Source organism: Athene cunicularia, assembly GCF_003259725.1.
Source record: "Athene cunicularia isolate RWA chromosome 7 unlocalized genomic scaffold, athCun1 chr7_part1, whole genome shotgun sequence".
In the NCBI taxonomy this organism is placed as follows: Eukaryota; Metazoa; Chordata; class Aves; order Strigiformes; family Strigidae; genus Athene; species Athene cunicularia.
In genome coordinates, this window is record NW_020799107.1 from 32,390,709 (window position 1) to 32,410,358 (window position 19,650).

Sequence of the window (19,650 nt, forward strand, 5' to 3'; positions counted from 1 at the left end):
TGTGTTTTCCTCCTGAAAATGAGGACCTTTACAAAAGACACTGGAAAAAATTAAGTTAATATCTGGGCTTTGGACCATCACATTAAACAAAGGTAGAAGAGTAATGGGGACTGAGGAGAATTTAAGTCTCTACATGCAGTTTAGACTTTGTTGGTCTTTGGGAAAGCAGGACTGAACAAGCAAGCAAGGATTATTTGTGGGATTATTTCCATCACAGCAAACACTGTATTATATAAATAATGGAAAATTAAGAATAACTGGTAAGATCTTTTTAATAGAGATGGGAAAAGAGTTCAGGCAAATGATAAATGACAGTGAGTAAATCAATGGAGGAAGGATAAAAAAGGAAGAGGAGACCAAGAGCAGACAGTAGCAATGGACACTAATGGATTGGGTAATGCTAAAAGGTCCTTTAGCTAGTTATGGAAGGTGGAAGCATAAATGATTTTTAAAATTATACCGCGGTGATCAAGGAAAGCACACATGAGATTGAGAAGAATTTGGTAAATACCAGCATGAGAATATACTAGGCATGAATGGCACAGATCTAAGGTAAAGTTGAACTTAAGGTTTTTTTCTGGATTTATGAAAATCAAAAACTGTTTCAAAAAAGGAATAGTTTTAATGGACCTTCCAGCTTTTTTTTTTTTTTTTTTTTTTTTCCCCTTCACTTCATAAAAAAAGTCAAAGTTAACCCATTTGAAAATTTTTAAGAGAAATTTCATTTTTCAGATAGGTGCAACTTTCCATTTGGAAGTTGTAGGAAAGTCATAATAAAAGCAGATCTAAAGCAATTGCATCAGTTCTCCAGCAATATTATATTTAAGCAAATCAAAGGTTAGCATATATATGCATTCTTAGATCATACACCTATTACTTCAAATTCTTTTCAAAGCAATAGCTCCTTGTCAGCACATCACTGACGTCTGATTCTTCTTGTCAACAGGCCAAGAAAAGGAAGTTCACGGTATGATAAATTACTAAAGGAAATAATTTGTGGAAAAAGTAATTCACATCCAAACAAACAGTTGTTATGTTTCTATATTGATTTGCAAAATATAAGCAAATACATTTTCTGTACTGCTAATGAATTATTTATAAATAGAGATTTGATTCTGGAAAAAATGTACACAAGGAGCTAACTTCTCAATTCTTTGTTTGCCAGACATATTTCTGCTGCTGCTGGAATACATCTCTGTGATTTACATATGAACACAGAAGAGTACTTTCCCATCAGTGCTCACACTGTTAGTGAAAGGAATAAGTATTAATAGACTTGTGTATCACCAACAAAGGACAGCATCTTTCAGGTTCTGCTTTATAAAAACATTGAAACTCCTTCTCGAGAAAAGCATTTTTGAATTATTAGAGAGAGATATTTGAAATACAGCACATAAGATGAACTACTATCACATTTTGAAGTCTGAAAATAATCTATAGAGCCAACAGACATTTGTCATCAACTTAAATGGTAGCAAGAAAAGGATCTCATGAGAAACGTTTAAAATGATTTAATATTTGGGTTCAATTTTGCATTTAACAGGCATAGATATTACACTAAGTTATGCATTGAAAGGATTTTTAGGAGACTGATGTACTGTTATACAAGTCTGAGGGGATTTTTTTTTTTTTTTAAATAAGATATGATGTTCAAACCTATAGCATACTTTTTACCTGTATTTGTAAAGGATAAATATGTTTGTTCTTTCTGAAAATTCTACGTCTTGTAACGTCTGTTACAAAGAAAACTTGTAGAGAAACTAATTTGTATAATAGGAAAGCTGGAACTTGTCCATAGAAAAAGAAGTAACAGCAATACAACCATGGGACAGGAGCCCCTCACCCCAAATGAATTAGAAGTGTACATTGACCTCTTGATTCATCCTAGCATTTGGTAGTAGATCACAAAGATTTAGAGGAATTAGGGGACATACTTAAGCCACACTTTCTTGTGATGAATGAGTCTTCATCAGATATATTACCACATGGTTGTGTTGTAACTGAAACCTTTCAGTAAGGCAAGCCAGAGTATCCAGTATGATACATCCACACAACATCAGCAGAAGAGTATTATTATCACTGAGTTGTGAGTTAACCCTGGAGGGCAGCTAGAGCCACACACAGCCACTCAGAAGGGTAAAAGTTCAAAAACTTGTGGGTGGAGATAGAGTTTACTAGGTAAAGCAAAAGTTGCATGCACAAGTAAGAAAAAAAAACCAAAACGTAAGTCTTTCACTACTTCCCATCAGCAGGCTGGTGTTTAGCTGCTTCCAGGAAGGAAGGGCTCCATCACGTGTAACGGTCTTGGGAAGACAAATGCCATAACTCTCAACCTCCCTTCTTCCTCCACCTCTTCCCCAGTTTTTTATTGCTGAGCATGATGCCACATGGTCTGGAATATCCCCTTGTTTACTTGGGGTCAGCTGTCCCAGCTGTGTCCCCTCCCAACTCCTTGTGCACGCCCAGCCTCCACACTGGTGGGGCAGCATGGGAAACTGGAAAGGCCTTGAATGCTGTGCAAGCACTGTTCAGCAACCATCTCCAACAAAAAAACAGCAGCCCATCTCCAACACTGCTTTGGTCACAAATCCAAAACACAGCACCATAGGAGCTACTCTAAAGAAAACTGTAACTTTTCCAGCCAAAACAGTATATGTGACAAAATGGAAGAGGAGGTAAAAACAAAACCACCTTTCCTTATAATTCTCCATTATAATACTGCTCAAAACAACAACGTGGACCGTCCTGCAGAATGAATGCCTGTAAACACAACATTACTGAAGTGGTCATAGGTGGGTTTTTTTCATTTAAATGTGGCATTAAATGCAGATTTTCCTCACTTATTTATTTTCAGTGACTTTACTTAGCATTGTATTTCACCAAAACAAAGACACTTGTTCTTTGTTAACCTACGCGTAAGACTGGCAGGTGTACAGAAAACAAATCTTTAGTGCACATCAGTTTATCATGCTGAAGTAGCGTCCTTGGGTTTGGCTAGTTCTTAGAAAACTGACACTAGCCATTGTCTGACTTGCACCAAGTCAGCTGAACCTTAAGCAATGTGAAGTATGGCCATGTCCAGCACTGTCTGTTCAAAATTTACTGAAGATGACATTATGAGACATTCCAGCTTAGTTTCTTCCAATGTGCTGGTTTAAAACATCTTCCCTTAAACATTAAATAATTGCTAGTTCTCATATTAACTTATCCCAGGACAAAATTAACTAATTTGTTTTCCTGACAACTTGTAGGAGCAACAAAACAGCATTGAGAAGATTCTCTAGCAACAGCAATATTTTTACGCTGATTGAATTCATGTGTTTCTACAGCGTTATTACGTTTGCTTTGCTTCAATGTTTACAGTGTATTATATTTTCTTTAATTACATTCAATAAAACATTACTGGTGCCTTCTTTACAGCAAGAATAAGATAGCAATTTCTATGGAATTTTCTCTTTTTGAAGTTTCCCAAAAGAGAAAATATTATTTTTGCTCTAATATTAAAAAAAAAAAAAAAACACAAAACAAAACACCCCAAAAAATAACAAACCCCCCAAACAACAAATAAACTCTGAAGGCAAATTCCCTCTCCAAAAGTTATTAATCCATAAGAGTTAAAAATACATTCCTCTTTGCTTAGCACTCAGTATGGACCTATAACCTTCCTAATAACTCTTACTTATTTGTGAGGGTGAAAATATAGTTCAAGAATAATAGACTGTAAGACAAATACAGTTAAATAACTGTGTCATAACGGGCACAACTATTTGCATTATACCACTAATAATTTTTCACAGCCATATGTGATATTTCTTAACATGCATTCTGTTTCACTTCTGATAACTTGACCAGGATGTTGTGTGTGCATGAAAAGAAACCATACAGAGAAATGAAAATACTTGAGCTGAATTTCTATAATTCAATGAATTAATTCCGCATTCTTGAGGAACAACTCATTTTCTGATATAGTTGCCTGACAAGCCCTTTGTATATTCATGTATGCTATGAACAACTTATTGTAATGTGCAGTGTAATATATTTTGTCAAATGCTTTTGAAGTTCTAATTTCGTATATATTTGTTTCATTACACTTTATTCTATAAGTGGCTTGACAGCCTATAAAGAATTTTCTGCATCTATTTCAAACAACGGAAGAGTATTATGTATTTTCCCAATGCTTCCAAGATTCTGAATTTTACAACTCTGCCAGCCTACTGTATTTAATTTATACAGCAGAATATAACTTCCACAGTTAGAAGTGAAGTATGCATTTGACATGAAAAAGAAAAATATACTTCACCATTCTGGCCTTTGGTTTTGATGCACCAGCTATGTCCGAATACTCGCAGCTCACTAATTCCATCCATTACAATTAACTACACATTTCTTTATCTGCAAGTCTAGAGAACAGCCAAGAACTGAATATATAACTTAGTTACTGATGTGAACACAAAGATGGCAAGCTTAGATATTTTTTAAAAATGGATCTATGCTTGCTCCCTCATTATTTGAACTTAGTTTTTTAATCACTTTGTAATATGATAATCTAAACTTTAAGGAGCAAAAATATTTATACTGGGTGATAAATAAATCCCAGCTCATACAGAGCAAATTTCAAATAATATCCTGGAAACTTATTTTGCAAAAACAATAATGTTTTGCAGAAGGTTTTTTTTGTTTTTTTTTTTTTTTTAATTTTCAATTGTTCAAAATATTATCTATTCTTGTAGATTAACACTGGTAAAGAAAAAGCTATGTCTCTATTTGATTTTTACATGAGAATAAAAGAACAAAAAAATTTTGTGGGATTTATAATATAATGAAAACTGAAAAATCCCCCTGGCACTAATAATCAATTCCCAATTAAAATCTCCCACAAAGTTAGGAAAGTGTTTGTGTGTCACCCCTGCCCCGGGGTAGAACAAAAAATGGCTCTGAGTGATTACTGAGCCACATGGCATTTGCCCCTTTAGATGAAATACTTGCATATGAAAACTACTGCAACTTCCAACATTTTCAGATGTAGACAGAAATTAAAAGGGAGACAAATGCACTTTAACCTTTCAAGCAGAATGAGCTAGTCTTTAGAAATCCTGTACCTATGGACATCGTGTCTTTAATTGGAGAAAGGGGCAGACAGCAAGTACTCAGCATTAGAATGCCTAATTTATTAAGCTTTCTAGGTCATTACCTTGAAGATACTAAATATACATTCATAATATACAATCAGAATATATGCATTCAAGATTATCTACACAAGATGCCAATTTCTTGGATTTCTACGTACACAAGAAAGAAGAACAAATTGTCATCCGGGGCAAAGGCATTCCAGAACTCTTTGTGGAATTTCTCTTTTGAAATAGTTTATAAAGACAATGATTATGAGATAAAACCATTGAGAATTTGTCATTTCTTCCCGAGAACCAGATCTAAATTAACTCCGTGAAATCAGCATTACAGAAATTTAATAGGCATTCAGGTTTCTCATAGGTAGGAGAGAACCGAGACACTTTGAATAACAACATACAGAATTACAGCTCTTTATAAGAATTAATGAAATTGGAGAACGTCAGCAAGGGACATTTTCAGTTCTGGTCAACTGGTTTTCAGGGGTTCTGATGCTGTTGTACAAAAAAACCACATGCAGTTTATCAAAATTGAAAAGTTTCCTCTTACATGTTGTTAAACTGACTCCACTCCTTATAATATGTACTTAGGTAAAAGTTACTTACTACAGTTTTCTTCATCAGAATTATCACCACAATCATTTTGGCTGTCACATCTCCAATGATCTGGAATACAGTTGTTGTTTTTGCATTGGAATTCATGAGGCCCACAAGTTTTTTTATCTGTAATTACGATGAATATAAATTTACATCATTGCAGACAAAGAGTCAAAATGGGAAAGACTGCTACTAAACAGTGACATGACAATGTTGCTAGATACATCGAAGACGGAGCAACCATAATACTTGAAATGTTACCTTCAGAAATACTTTTCATACCACATTCTTTAAGATCCTATTTATTAATTCATACTAAAAGAGATATGCTCATAAATTTGAAGATAAAAAAATATGGACTGTACACACTGTAATTTACAGTAAAAAATACGAAATTCAGAAGCAATCACAAATTAATTTGAAGAGAGGATATTATTGCACTGATTTTCAAAAAATGCACTGACTTTTCATTGAATTTATCTGTGAGATAGATCTGATTAGAGTAAACCACAAGAATATTTATTTGAAAATGTACAATATAGATATTTCTCAAAAGTTGTTTGCATACGATAATTTAAAACTAATACATGACAGAAAAATGTTCCTTTAGATTCATTTTCACATTCTGATGTTTTGGGTTGGAAGTCTACTTATACAAAGTAAAACATTCTAAAGCATAAAATGCTAAACTGAGATTAATTTTCTTCATGCAGCAAATTTTCAACGAGCTTTCCCATTTTCAGAATAGCATTGTAGGCAAAGCTTCTTGAAGATGCATGAACATCCTGAAGTCCTCCAGCAGGAAGGAGTTGCCTCTATGTTTTATTTATATTTTTTATTTCTTTAGTAATTCTTTCAGGTTATAAGGTCTGAGATGAAATGAGGTAAATTAAAAAGTTATCAGTGACATTTTCTTTGGGAAAAAAAAAAAAGAAAAGGTTGCTTTGCAAAAGCCTCCATGACATATTTAAAATTACGTGTCACTGCGATGATATTTCAATAGAAATTTTTAAGATTTCCATTAGGTTATTTCATAGCATGTCAGTTCAGACTTGATACTGCTATCATGACAACTCGGTGAGTTATAACGACTGACAGAATGAAGGAGGACTGAGAAGCTAGCTTAAATCACTGTGCTTTACTCTGCCTGTGAATTGGAAAGGACCACAAGTTAGAGATATTAGATTTGATGCTATGGCCCAAACTGTTGCTTTTTGTACTTTGTTTTAGGTGTGGTTCTGGAAGTAGAGTAATAAATCAAAACTACATTTGAATATCAAGAAGGTGGAGGTAAATGGCATTGCAGCTCAGTTGTGTACACCCAAAAATTTAGTAGTTACAACACTGCCTTTTGCATTTGTTCCTTATTCTACGCCAATATTGTGATTGAAGTGATTTTCTCCCAAAATACTTTTTCCCACAATGTTTCTCAAGATTACCATCTGTGACATCTGTCATGACATTTCAAATACTTGCACTGTCAAGCACTTTAAAAATATTTATTACAAAACATAAAAATATCCCCTCTCCCAGAATTAAAAAAATGTGGGTTTTTTTGTTTTTTTTTTTTTCTGTATCTCTCCAAAAGACCAAGTTTCATGCCAGAAATCTATCTATATTTATTAAAGTACTTCTAGTAAAGTCTACAATCTCCCATTAACATATCTACCCACAAAATGAGTCCTAAAGACTAATGACAGATTGTATTCTATTTATCCTTCCCCATTCAACAGAAATACCAAGATCTAACCAGTAATACACAAAATCCAGAGATAACATCCCTTCATTTCAGCTAGGATGAGGAGAATATGTAATATATCTGTTTTTATTCTTCATAAAGAATTATCTACTTCTCAAAGACGCCTCTAGTTCTCAAGCATTACTTTACACTTGTGAAGAATGGCTGGATTTTGTTTTTTAATTTATCCAAGTGTAGTCTAACCTTATGATTACCACTTGATTCTTTCTCTTCTTATTCTAATCTTACCAAGCAAAAAGGAATATTTAATTATATATATTTATATAATTTTTATATACAAAAGATTTTCCATGTCTGTGAGGTGCTCTCTTCCTCACTTCACAAATCTGAAAGCCTTATACTTCCCTTGGGTTGACCTCTCTTAGCAGCTTACGCTTGACTATGTCTTACAAACATGATTTCTTTGACTTGTATTTCCTTCTTTCTGTTAGTAAGAACCAAGGGAAAAAAAATAGGATACTAGAACTAAGATATAACAAAGAGGAAGATTCAGCAAAGTTGTATAACAAATATCTGATATCTGAGAAAGACTAATTTATCAACTCAAAGGAAATAGTGCAAACCAGTATTTTTTTTTTTTTTTTTTGAACTGTAGAAACCTGAAAAGCACACATCATCCCCCCCTTGTTATTGCTGTCTTCAATACTAAATGGCTTTCCATTTTTCTTAAAATGAGACCGCCTTAAAACAGGAAAGTTCTGATAAGAATGGCACAAAGGCAAAGGATGTAAGTACTGATAACTCAATTTTAATATTTCTCTCTTCAAATTATTATTAGGAGATTAATTGATCTACTGTAACAGGCAAAGGCCCCTTCTCAGAAATTTGTGTGACCACCTGAGGTAGCTTCTGGTTGGTTGGGGTTTGTCTTTTGCGCATACTGAACTAGAATTTTATTTTAGAAATAATTCTAAATGAGCATGAAGAAATTAGGATGAAGGCTTAAATGGAAAACAAACGAAACTCAAAAATATTACATATGCACCCTAAAAGCATTTTGATTCAAATATCAATCCCTATGAATTAACACAGTATTTTACCATTAACTTCACTATATTGCTGTTTGGGGATTTTAATTCCATACACAGGCACGTCTGTGTGTGTGTGTGTGCGCGCCTGAGAGGGATAGAATCCAAAATGAAAAGTAACTTGCTTTTGATTGAGGATCAGCTAGCTGTTCTAGGGATTGGCAAGCTGTCACTGATGCTGGAAACAGGAAATTATAAGGCTGTTGAAGGAAGTTTAAGTTTATATAACGCATCCTTCAAATATCGCAACGAACATATTCTTCATCATCAGAAAAAAAACCCTACTTTGACTCTTTAGGCCAAAAATAAAATTAGTATTTAGAAAATTGAAGAAGCAGAAAGCAGTCATACTAATGTTGACACATTATGGTAATAAAGACCTGAAATACATATAACCTTTAAAGCAGATTATAACCACTTTCCATGACCACACACAGATTTCTTCAGATTCTAAACTCAAACAGGGTCTTTTTTGATGTAAAGTATTAAAGTTGTGAGCAAGGGTTACCATAATCTAACGGCTTCTTTTAATTGCCTGGACAGAAAGCATGAATTAACTCTACCTAATGTTCTTTGAAAAACACCACACACTCAATAATAAACATACAATTCATGATTCTAGTTCAACAGTCTGAGTTGGAAAGTAACCACAAAGACTAAAAACATTCAGACTACTTCTGACAAATTCAGTTAATGTAGTATCTCCAATAACATACAGTAGCAGATGTTGACCAAGCAAAATACGTATGACTATGAAGCACTTACGCAGAAAAGAGATTATCCTTTTTACAGGGTTTGCATTGTAAGCATTTTAGAAATGAACTATAAAGGATAACAAGTTAGTATTAGCATCAACATATACAGACCTTTATGACACTCAGCTTGCAGTTTTAGAATTTAATTGTATCAAACTCTGTTCATAAAAATAGCCTTCTTTAAAACTAAAACACACATAACCCCAATGCAGAAGACCAGGCCGTGTTAAAACTACTGCTATAATAAGGTCATTTAAAAATATTTCAAATGCTAAAATAATGGAAAACTTTAAAATGTGATTAAACCCACCCTGTTCTTGTCAAGGCTTAGTTGTTCTATGTGTACGCAACCATGTGTGACACACAGATTGTGAGTATGAATAAATTGTTCTGTCTCCCCCAATACACAAACTAAGAGCATTATATGCAGCTAGCAGATTTAAAATAAAAATGTAAGTGATTTTTCAGGGAGGTAAATAAGCTGTGGAACTCCTTGTTGCAGCACGTTGTCAAAACTGCACAAAGGTTAAAAGAAACTGAAATCCATCACAGGTTATTGCATACAGAGACATATTTGACTCACAATATCCCTGATTCTCAAACTGTTAGAGGCTAGAAGAGTAACCCAGGGAAGTTTCCTTAAGAACTGACTCGCTCACATATTCTTCCCTAGATAGGAGCTTGCAGTCACTGCCAGAGACAGAATAAAAGGCGAGATGAGTCTTAGCTATGAACCAGCATAGCCTGTTGTATATATTGTGACTGAAAAAAAAAAAAAAAAAAAAAAATTTAACTTGGGATTGCAGGCACTGCACCTCTATACTATTTAATTGTTTGAGCAATTTGGACATTATTCTTTCTATTGGCTAAAACGATGAATCACAGTGAAGTACCTATTATAAATACAATTTTTCCTATTCAGCATTAGTTTGGGCTTTTTTTCCTCTTTGCTTTTAAACTCTGTGTACCTATGAAGTGGATCAGAAGGTAAGCAGTGCAGGGTAGTTGCATAATAGCCCAGCAGAAGATATGAAGAGTCTCTACAGCAAAGCTTCATCTCCTTTGCATTCACTGTTTCTTCAAGCAAAATGATTTCTTGCACTGTTCTTCTCTCCAGTTGATATGATTAATTAGTTTTCCCTTTCTTGCCAATTCAAACAATAGTCCTGGATTTTCAGTGTTGAGTTCAATTTCTTAAGCATACTTAGAGCTCCAACATTTTCATATATGTGCTTCTTTCAATTGCCCGAAACGCATCCATGGAAATTTTGCTGTCTCAGCGCTTTGTTCTTGATTATGGCCTGTAACTTTGTTGTCCCAGAGGTACATAAACTTGACCAGACTTATGCGTTTCATCAAACCATTTACTGACATGTGGATGAATAATGGTGAGAGCTTTGAATGTTCCGTACAACCGTTTTCCTTGCTCTCATCCATCTCAGAACATTTTCCTGTTTTTTGTTTTACGGCCGTCTGTTTGAAGTTTCCACACGTTTTTCTGCACTTGGTGAGTGTGCGTGTTGCACTGACATCCATGTTCAGTGATATGCCAGCAATACTGATCCACTTAACCTGATTAATCCATTTCCCAGGTGGAATATTTATATTTGTTATTTTCTTTCTTTTACAACAAAAGAGCTGACTCAGAACTTTCCAACATGCAAGCAATGACTGAGAACAGCTACTACTAATACTATACAGCGTGATGTTTTCTTCCAAGTGATGATGAATAACATACTAGGCATACACAATAAAATATCAAATGCAGACCAATGTGGAAACTGCTTAGATTTTCATCTTTCTATGAGTATTGTCTTAATAAAATAATTTTAACAGTTTCTGCATAAATAAAATCAATTAATCTGTTTTGTCAATCATAAAGATGCTAAAAACTGTAGAGTTATATTTGTGATTCAATGGTGAATCTTCAAAAAAGCAATTAAATACATTATTAGATTCAGAGATAGTACTTATGTTCTAAAAAATCTGCCTTAGGTAGAACACTGTGGTTCTGGATATTATATAAAATAGGACAGAAATTAGAGCTTGGTTTGGTAATGGTTTGATTCTAGCCTTGATCTCTGTAGAGGATCTGCCTCTTCAAACTATCACATTTAAGTACATAACTATCAGAGCTATCAGGGGTTCTCGGAGAAGCCATGGGGATGCAAAGTTTGTGGAGTGGTGTGTTAGGACACATAACCCCCAGCAGATCAGAGAGAAGCAGAAGTTCGTCAGTGTCAAGTTGGCATCTGCTCTGGACCCTTCCGCACGCTCTTAACTAATGTTTGCAAATTATCACGTTTCACTGTTTATGACCTCCAGCAGCAACAAAGTATGCATAATAAATTGTCAGAAACTGGATAATACTGTGAGAAAAATCAAGAATGTCACTACGTTCCAAATAAGATACTCATCTACAGCTTCTGCCAAGAAAGTAGTAGTATGGTATTAATTTTATAGACTATTCCTGTAAAGATTATCAGTCAACAAGAACTGTATGAGCCAGATACAGCTATCATATCAGCCCGGTATTATCATACATTGAAAAAGGACACGTTAACTGGGATGATTGTTTGTTTCCTTTCACTATTTTTTTCAAAAATATCATGCTACAGTGATATATTGAAACCCACTGGCATACTCACCGCAGTTAGCTTCATCTGATCCATCCGCACAATCTGGGTCTTCATCACATACCCACAGTTTAGAAATGCAGTGTTTTGTTGTTTTACACTGGAAATGGTCTGGAGAACAACTGTTTTCAGCTTTAAATAAAAGGATTTCAAATTAAAACGAGAAATTTCTGCTAATATTCCAATTCTTTTTTTTAAAGAAAAAAAAATAATGATTTAAAATTCGGAAATTTGATAGCTCTAGCAACACATGTAACATCTGCAAGAAAAGAGCGTTCAGGGTTATACTGTTTATAATTTTGTCTTTTTTATATATATTATTTTATATATAACAGTAAGGTCAAATGAATCTAATAAACAAAGTGTCTATTGTGATATTCCTTTAAGAACAGACTTGACATTGTCACAATCAAACCACTTAAGTAAAAAGCAGTCAGATTTATTTTTCTCCTAACTTTCTAAAGCACCATTTATCAATTCTGAAAGCCAGTTTGAAGGACTAAGGCAGCATTCAATGCTTTGACTCAAAAGGTAATCAAAATTATGTACAATTTTGGTAAAAGTCTGTGCTCTCTGTTAAAAGAGGCCATGGGTAAATGGTGAGAAAAGTTTGATAATTATTTCATCAGTTTAGCAGAACAATTTCTTAAATGAATCCTACAGCAAGATAAAGATGCAAAGATGCAGCTAACCATCCTACTCTTTCAGAATGCTTTACGACAAAAGTTTAAGTGCTTTCACTTTAGAGCAGCCACTTGACAACAAATGGATCCTCAGCGCACTCACGTGATTCTAGATTGACTCCCTCACAAGCATTTAGGACAGATCTTACTATTTTTAAAACTTTAATAACTGAGAGTATAGAGGCAAGATGGATAAAGGACATTTATCTGGGCTGAACTGTGATCAGGCTATTTGTGATAGATGCACAAGGATTTCTTTAGAGATAAGCATATGTAGAAATATCTCAAAACTGTTCTGAATTGAACATAGGTGAAAGACAGTAAGATCTCTACTCTGAAAATGTTTTCCCACGTGAATGTTTGTCCCACTTTTACCTAGGGAACTCCATAAGGTTTTTAACAAACTTCCCTATCCCTGTTGGAAAGCAATTTGCTCCTTTATAGTATCATTCCTGTTTCTTGAGTTCAGCAAGATGAAAAACTTTAGTTTTTTTTAAAAAAATTGGTTGTGTATTATTTCTGTCAGCATCACATTTCCATACGTAAATTTACAGCGCTGGAATCAAAGACTAAATTTAGACTTGTCTATGCTGCTAAATATACTTCTAAAAAATAATACTGATTCTCAGCTAGGGCACCTCACCTGGGGATTTCAAAGTGCTTTACAAGGAAGACCAGCATAATAATCTCCATGTTACATATGGAAAACCTTTAGTATGAATTGTGACTTTTTCAAGGTCACTTGATATATAAAATGAAACAGTGGTAGAGCTAAAAAAAAAAAAAAAAAAAAAAAAAAAAAAAAGTCTGTATTTTAAAAATCCTACTCCAGTGAAGTTAGAATGAAACAGATAATCTGATCCGTTATCCGTCTTGGGACAGAAGCCCAAGTCAATTTGAACTTTTTGGTAGAACTACTTAAAATCTCCATTTTTTGTAATCTCCCCAAAGACAACTGAAGAGTTTTTGGAAGGCATAAGCAAGATTTTATTAAAATATCAACTAGCACACCTAACTTGCTTAAGAGAGAAGCTAATAAAGTCTAGGTAAGATAGAACAGCAACAAAACCTGTATATAATTAACCTCCCCCACTTCCCACTGGCTTTGCAGGTGGGTTGATGGCTGAGTTTCAGACAATTCAAAAGCTTGCTTCATGTCACAGCAGACTGTCCTATCCCCACTAATCCCTAGGAAGTTTTCAACTCCATCACCACTGATCCTGACCCTATCCCTCCCACAGTCCCTGAGCACTGCTGTGCTGCAGATTCCACTGCTCTGATTTAATTTCTGTTGGCTACACCTCAAGGTTTTGGGAACCTTCTGTATAATGTGTAGTTCTTTGTAATGAAAAAAGGAGTCTCCCCTATCTTCCACAGGAGTTTACCTGAGCCCATTTAATCAGTTTTTAAAGGAACATAACATGCAAACCAACATATAATACTGTCTGTCTCTGCTGAGCTGTTTGGAAGACAGCCACTAAACATGACCATCAACAAAACCTTTGTATCCTCAGCATCTCTTCCCTTGGAGAAGGCCATGTTCTTTGCAAAAATGCAGCACATGGAAGCCTTGAGAAAGCTAATTGAGAAAATAGGAATAAGCACCTTAGATCAGCAGTAGATCTGAATAATGAATTGAGTGAAGGACAGAGATAAATTTCATGACAGCACCATCATTTTAATTCCAAAATGATCAAATGCACAAGCTATTCAATACATTTGCCTTCTAAATCTGAAAATATTTTCTCTACTCGTATCTAAGAAATATGGAAAGAAAACGAATTTATGAAAAGTAAGATGTATTAAAAGCTGAGTAAATGGAAATCAAGTTACATAGGGAAATGAATGAAGTCGTCCCCAGAGGAAAGGTGAAAACTCCATCAAAGAAAAAGGATGTAGAAGGAACTATGGATCTGCATCTTTTCCAGTAAAAGACACAGAAATACATTTTTTCCATTGAAATGTGTTGCTGCAAGGCATGGCAGATGAAAGCCTCAAGAAGATGAGTCATTTGTGAAGTGGTTAAGAGTAAAATGGAGGTTTCAGCCTAAGTCAGAAACCCAATTAAATGCTTGAAATTGTTTACACACCCCTCTTCTTTGCAATGACTTAAAAAAATGAAGTTAATAAATGACATTTTAGTTTGTTCTCTTATCTATGAAGCATTGTACATCAATCAGTCCCATGAATTAACTGTTTTTCACGTTCCTCAAATTATTTTACAGAGGATATTTACAGTATTTTACATATTTTATTTCAGTTCCTTGTTTAAAATCAGCTACAGCTGTCAGAGCAAAATTCTCTAAACAGAACTTACGACAGTCTCTTTCATCTTCTTCGTCACCACAATCATCCTGTCCATTGCATCTCAGATTTATTGGAATACACTTCTGATTCTTTGTGCACTTGAACTGACCTGACAGACACACATGTGTGTCTAAGTTAAAAGAACAAAAACATAAAAAAAGATTAAAAAGTTTTAAAAATTAAAAGGTAAAAGAATAAAAATACATTTTCTCAACAGAAGTCTACAATGTATATAATTACCTACCACAGTTCAACTCATCAGAATTGTCCCCACAATCATTTTCTCCATCACAGATAAAGGCTGGAAGAGCACAAAGTCCAGTTCCACACTGAAAACGTCCTGGCTGACATCTGAATTCAGCTGAGAAAAAAGAAAACCGCTTATGAATACTATCAGAAGAACCGTTAAAGTATCAACAGTGTTGTTCTTCCTCTACGGACTAATCAAACAAATTTACAGACCTTTATATTTGCCTATGTAATCTCAATCTGGGTAGATATTAGTAAACAAAATGCACCTGTACTGTTGCAAAATTAATTTCAAAGCCTGAGATTTTAAATTTGCAGAACTGTAGTTATATTTTAACTAATGATACAGTCTGCAGCCACCTACAGGTTGATGCTTACTATTAGCTCAACAGATTCTTGCAGTTTAGGCCCTAAACACTTGATTTCAAGTCTGCATTTATAAAAGTCATTGTTCCACTCTATTTCCCATGAAAGGTCTAACACTGTTCCTTCTCACAGCCACTGCCATCCGAGTTTAAATTTTATATAAACATAGCGTAGCTCCAAATGTAGAATGATTACATATGTTATGTAGAATGATTACATATGTTAAAGCTTGCTTAAAAGGCTTGTGTGGCAGAAAAAGAGAACCAATGATAAAATTGTAAAAATATGGGTGAGAGATTTCAATATAAACAAATCAAATTAACTCTTATTTAACTGGATGACTGTAGAAAACGTAGAGCATTTTATTCTTATAAGCTTAAGGGAAGAGGGCAAGAATCTTTTGATTTATGTAGATTAATATAATAGTGTTAAATTAGTCAGCGACTGTGACTGAAAGATGTAATCAGATATTACTGTTTATGAATCCAGTACACTAGAAAGGTACTTTTCTAACAAGTAAACTTGCAGTCAGCTACCATCGCAGCAACCATTCTTTGGGATGCTGAAAACATCATCATAATTGACTTCCATGTGTGTACAATTCAAGAGGACATTACTACAGTAACCTACTATTTGGACTATGGGATGTTATTGAGAAATATGCTGCACTGTCTTCAGGATAGTCAAAGTTACGCAGGATGCATGAAAAATGTTCATTACATAAAAATGTTCATGCCTGAAGGGTGAGAATTAGCTCTCCAAACTACCCTTTGACAATATTTCTAAATGTATAGAATGAAAATATTTATATAAAACTTGTCGTGAAAAATACACTGATTCTTGGTAGGAACCACATAGAGAACATGTTGTTCAGAAGATTGCACTAAGTAATAATGTGTAGCTAAACTTGTATAATTGTAATGAAACATTAGCAAATGAGATTAGGGCTCCACATTTCTCTTATATACAAAAATAAATCAAACAACTCTGGTAGAATTTTGTATTTATACATAAAAATTTGCAACTGCAGAACACAGCTTTGAAGTAAAATCTCTAGGAAAAATATAAACGGGATCAATTACAGGTTTAAAACATGAAAAACAAATTCTTGTGATTTTGCAAAAACTTTAAAAGATCCTTAGTAGACATGAGTTAACGGAAATCTTTTACAGGCTGATGAACAAGAGCCTGTGTCCTTTGTAAATTTAAAAGAGACCAAGGAACAGAAAACTGTGCTGCAAACCCAAGTGTTCAAATAGACCCGCTTCCTTCCATCTATAAAGCATTGTATTTGATTTGGACCCTACTGACAAATTGGGTTCCAACTTCACAATGCACTTACGGCATTCCTCGGGCTCGTCGGAGCCATCTCCGCAGTCGTCGACAGTGTCACATTTCCACCAAAACGGAATACATTTGTCAGTTTTGCAACGGAACTGTAAAAGGAAGGAAAGAAGGAAGAAAAAACGTCAATATTAATATTTATTTACTTTTACATAGAAATATACAGTTTATGGAAAAATTAGATTGTTTATGTCATTGTTCATTCCTCAACTCTGACTGCTGATTTTACAAAATTTCTTAAATATTCTTTTTTTTGGAGATGTTTTGCACCGAGACTTCCACTGATACAAATCATTGCAGCTTCGATGACATCGCTACGCTGATTTATAGTGCCCCTGACATTAACTACTCATTGCATTTTGCCACATTCTGTGATATGATTCTCTAAGATCTTATTCAAAACAACCACTTCAATTCTTAAACATTCTTTGTAAGTTGTTGAAGCAGACTTAATATCATTTTTTATGGATAAACAAAACCACCCCCAGTTACAGAAAAGGGCCTTAATGTGTAGTGCTGTACTTGTATACATTATTCCTTATATCGTTTGAATTGAATGAGAAAACCAGAAGCTAGGCCGCCTTCCAACCTTTCAAAGGGATAACATATGTGTACAACAAAGAAATATCCTTTGTAAAACCCTGGTAGTGCCTTTACTCTGAGCTCAGGCAACGCTTTACATTTGTTTTGACTGGAAGGGGAATGCAAACTGAACAAAAAAAAAAAAAGAGTAGAAATTACTTGATGCAAACTTCGAGGGCTAAACCTAAAATCGGAGTCATTATGTGGCTAGGGAGAAAAATCTGGTTAGATTATCAGGAACTTTTAAGAACATTGTGTTTCCTACCTGGTGTAAGTATGAGCACAGAAGGGAGGAAAACTGACAGGTTTAGAAGTGCAAGACATTTTTTTTCCTAGGACTAGGCATTAATTATTTCTTCAAATTTTTAAAATCATTGATTATTCAATAAAGCTGTACTAAAAGGACATATTAAATTTCGTGTATTAGCTCAGTTTTATCTTTTCTGTCAGGAAAATTTAGAGTTTTGTGGCCGTTTATGTAGTAGGACCTCGAGCTGGAGCTCCATCATTCTTGTAGCACATTGAGGGACATGCTGTATAACAGCTTGGGTTTGAAGGGCAGCTATTCTAAACTGCTAAACTGTTCTACTAAGGTATGCATCTCAGAGTAGCTCAGCAGAAGGCCTCAAAACGTAGGAGACAAACAGAAACTCAGACAATTCTCATTCTTAGTATTTTCTACCTGCTAGCATAGCCTTCCTGCTGCTGAATTGTTTTAAGGTGCCAGCTTTGCCCTGCCCACCACAAGGGACTTCAGGCTGTTAAAATTACATTATTAATTTAATTCCAGGAAATGAGTACTAATTCTTAGATGCTATTATGCTCTTCATGAAAATGCTTGCATTCCCATTTCAACTGGGGAGCCAGACACTTTGCAAAATCAGGGGTCAGAGTCGTATGGGTGGGCCCAGAGTGGCCTGAATTGTGGTGTTCTAGTCTGATGTGGTTTGTACTAAACGATTTCTCACGTCACATTAACCATCAAAATACAGCTGAAAGACTGTCAATGTGTAAGACCAGCGCATCAGTCATCCAGCTCCTTTTAATCAGAAACGGCTAACAGTGAGTGCATTGCCAAGAGCAATTACATCATAGGAACAAATATAATTTTATAGCATCATCCGAAAATCTTAAGTAGCAAAGTACATTTTTTCCACTGATCTCTGCCTCTGATACCATCGGATTGACAAATTATCAAACAGTAAACAGATTTCAAAACTGAAAGAAAATGACTAATAACCAATGTCAGCTTGTAACTGTCTGTCTGGAGCAGCTTCTTCTACTTAAGCTCGCTCTCCCTCCTATGGAATCCGCAAGTGATAAAATATTGCTCCTGGAGGATCCAAGTTGTGAGGTTATCCTTCAATTCAGATTACCAACGAATTATTTAGAAAGAAATAAGAGTCATTCAATCAACTGTTAGCATATAAATTCACTGTGGAATAAGCTTCCAGTGCCATTTAAAGAAAATTTTTAAAAAGAAAAAAAGTGGGGTTTTTTTTAAGCAAACTCGAGAAGCTAGATATGGGGGGAAAATAGGTAAGAAAATCCTCCGCTTACAAGTGTTTTACGCTTTCTTTATGTTCATCACGTAATGGGAAGTAACAAGCAGACAAACAAAACAGGAAAGATATGATGAACGTAATAAAATCACACCAAACGTTACCTTAAGGGAACAGAGGAAGACAGTGAGATGGTTTCTTAAATAACAATATTACTGAATGAAACTGTACATCAGTTAATAAGATGAACACTGTTCCCTAAAAATTAAGAATAAAATCCTTTCCTTAACGAGTACAGACAACATGCATCATGACATAGAACGTTGTAAGAGGTCGTTTGCATACATACAATAAAAGTGGACTACTAGAGAGATATTAGAGGCCGTATGTACTATTACAACCAACCGTTTAGTTGTCTGGGTAGAACAGTCCAAAGGCTTTTATTAAAGTGGTTCACTTACAAGAAATCAGTAGTTCTACTTAACCTTCCTTACATTTTAAGAAAAAAAAAAACCACAAATATTTATTTCAAGTACTAGGGATTCCACCTCCCATAATGAATCCGATGTTTTAATTGATGCAGCTGTTAATTCATTGCATATTTTACCATTTCCATTTCAGCTACTGGACTGTTTCTCACGTAACCCTATCTGTTAGCTACCAAGCTACCTGGACTGAGCTTGTTTTCTTGTATTAATGTAAAGTTTGTTCATGCA

General features: G+C 34.7%; 1 protein-coding gene across 1 annotated transcript in view; it reads right to left on the reverse strand.

The window, feature by feature from the left end:
• Positions 1-19,650, reverse strand: part of LRP1B (LDL receptor related protein 1B) — a 568,332-nt gene that overhangs the window by 71,976 nt on the left and 476,706 nt on the right. Inside the window, exons 63-67 of the mRNA XM_026852527.1 lie at positions 16,849-16,942; positions 15,136-15,252; positions 14,902-15,021; positions 11,914-12,033; positions 5,733-5,849 (exon numbers count right to left, since the gene is read on the reverse strand). Coding sequence (XP_026708328.1) covers positions 5,733-5,849; positions 11,914-12,033; positions 14,902-15,021; positions 15,136-15,252; positions 16,849-16,942 — 568 coding nt within the window. The remainder of the gene's footprint in view (positions 1-5,732; positions 5,850-11,913; positions 12,034-14,901; positions 15,022-15,135; positions 15,253-16,848; positions 16,943-19,650) is intronic.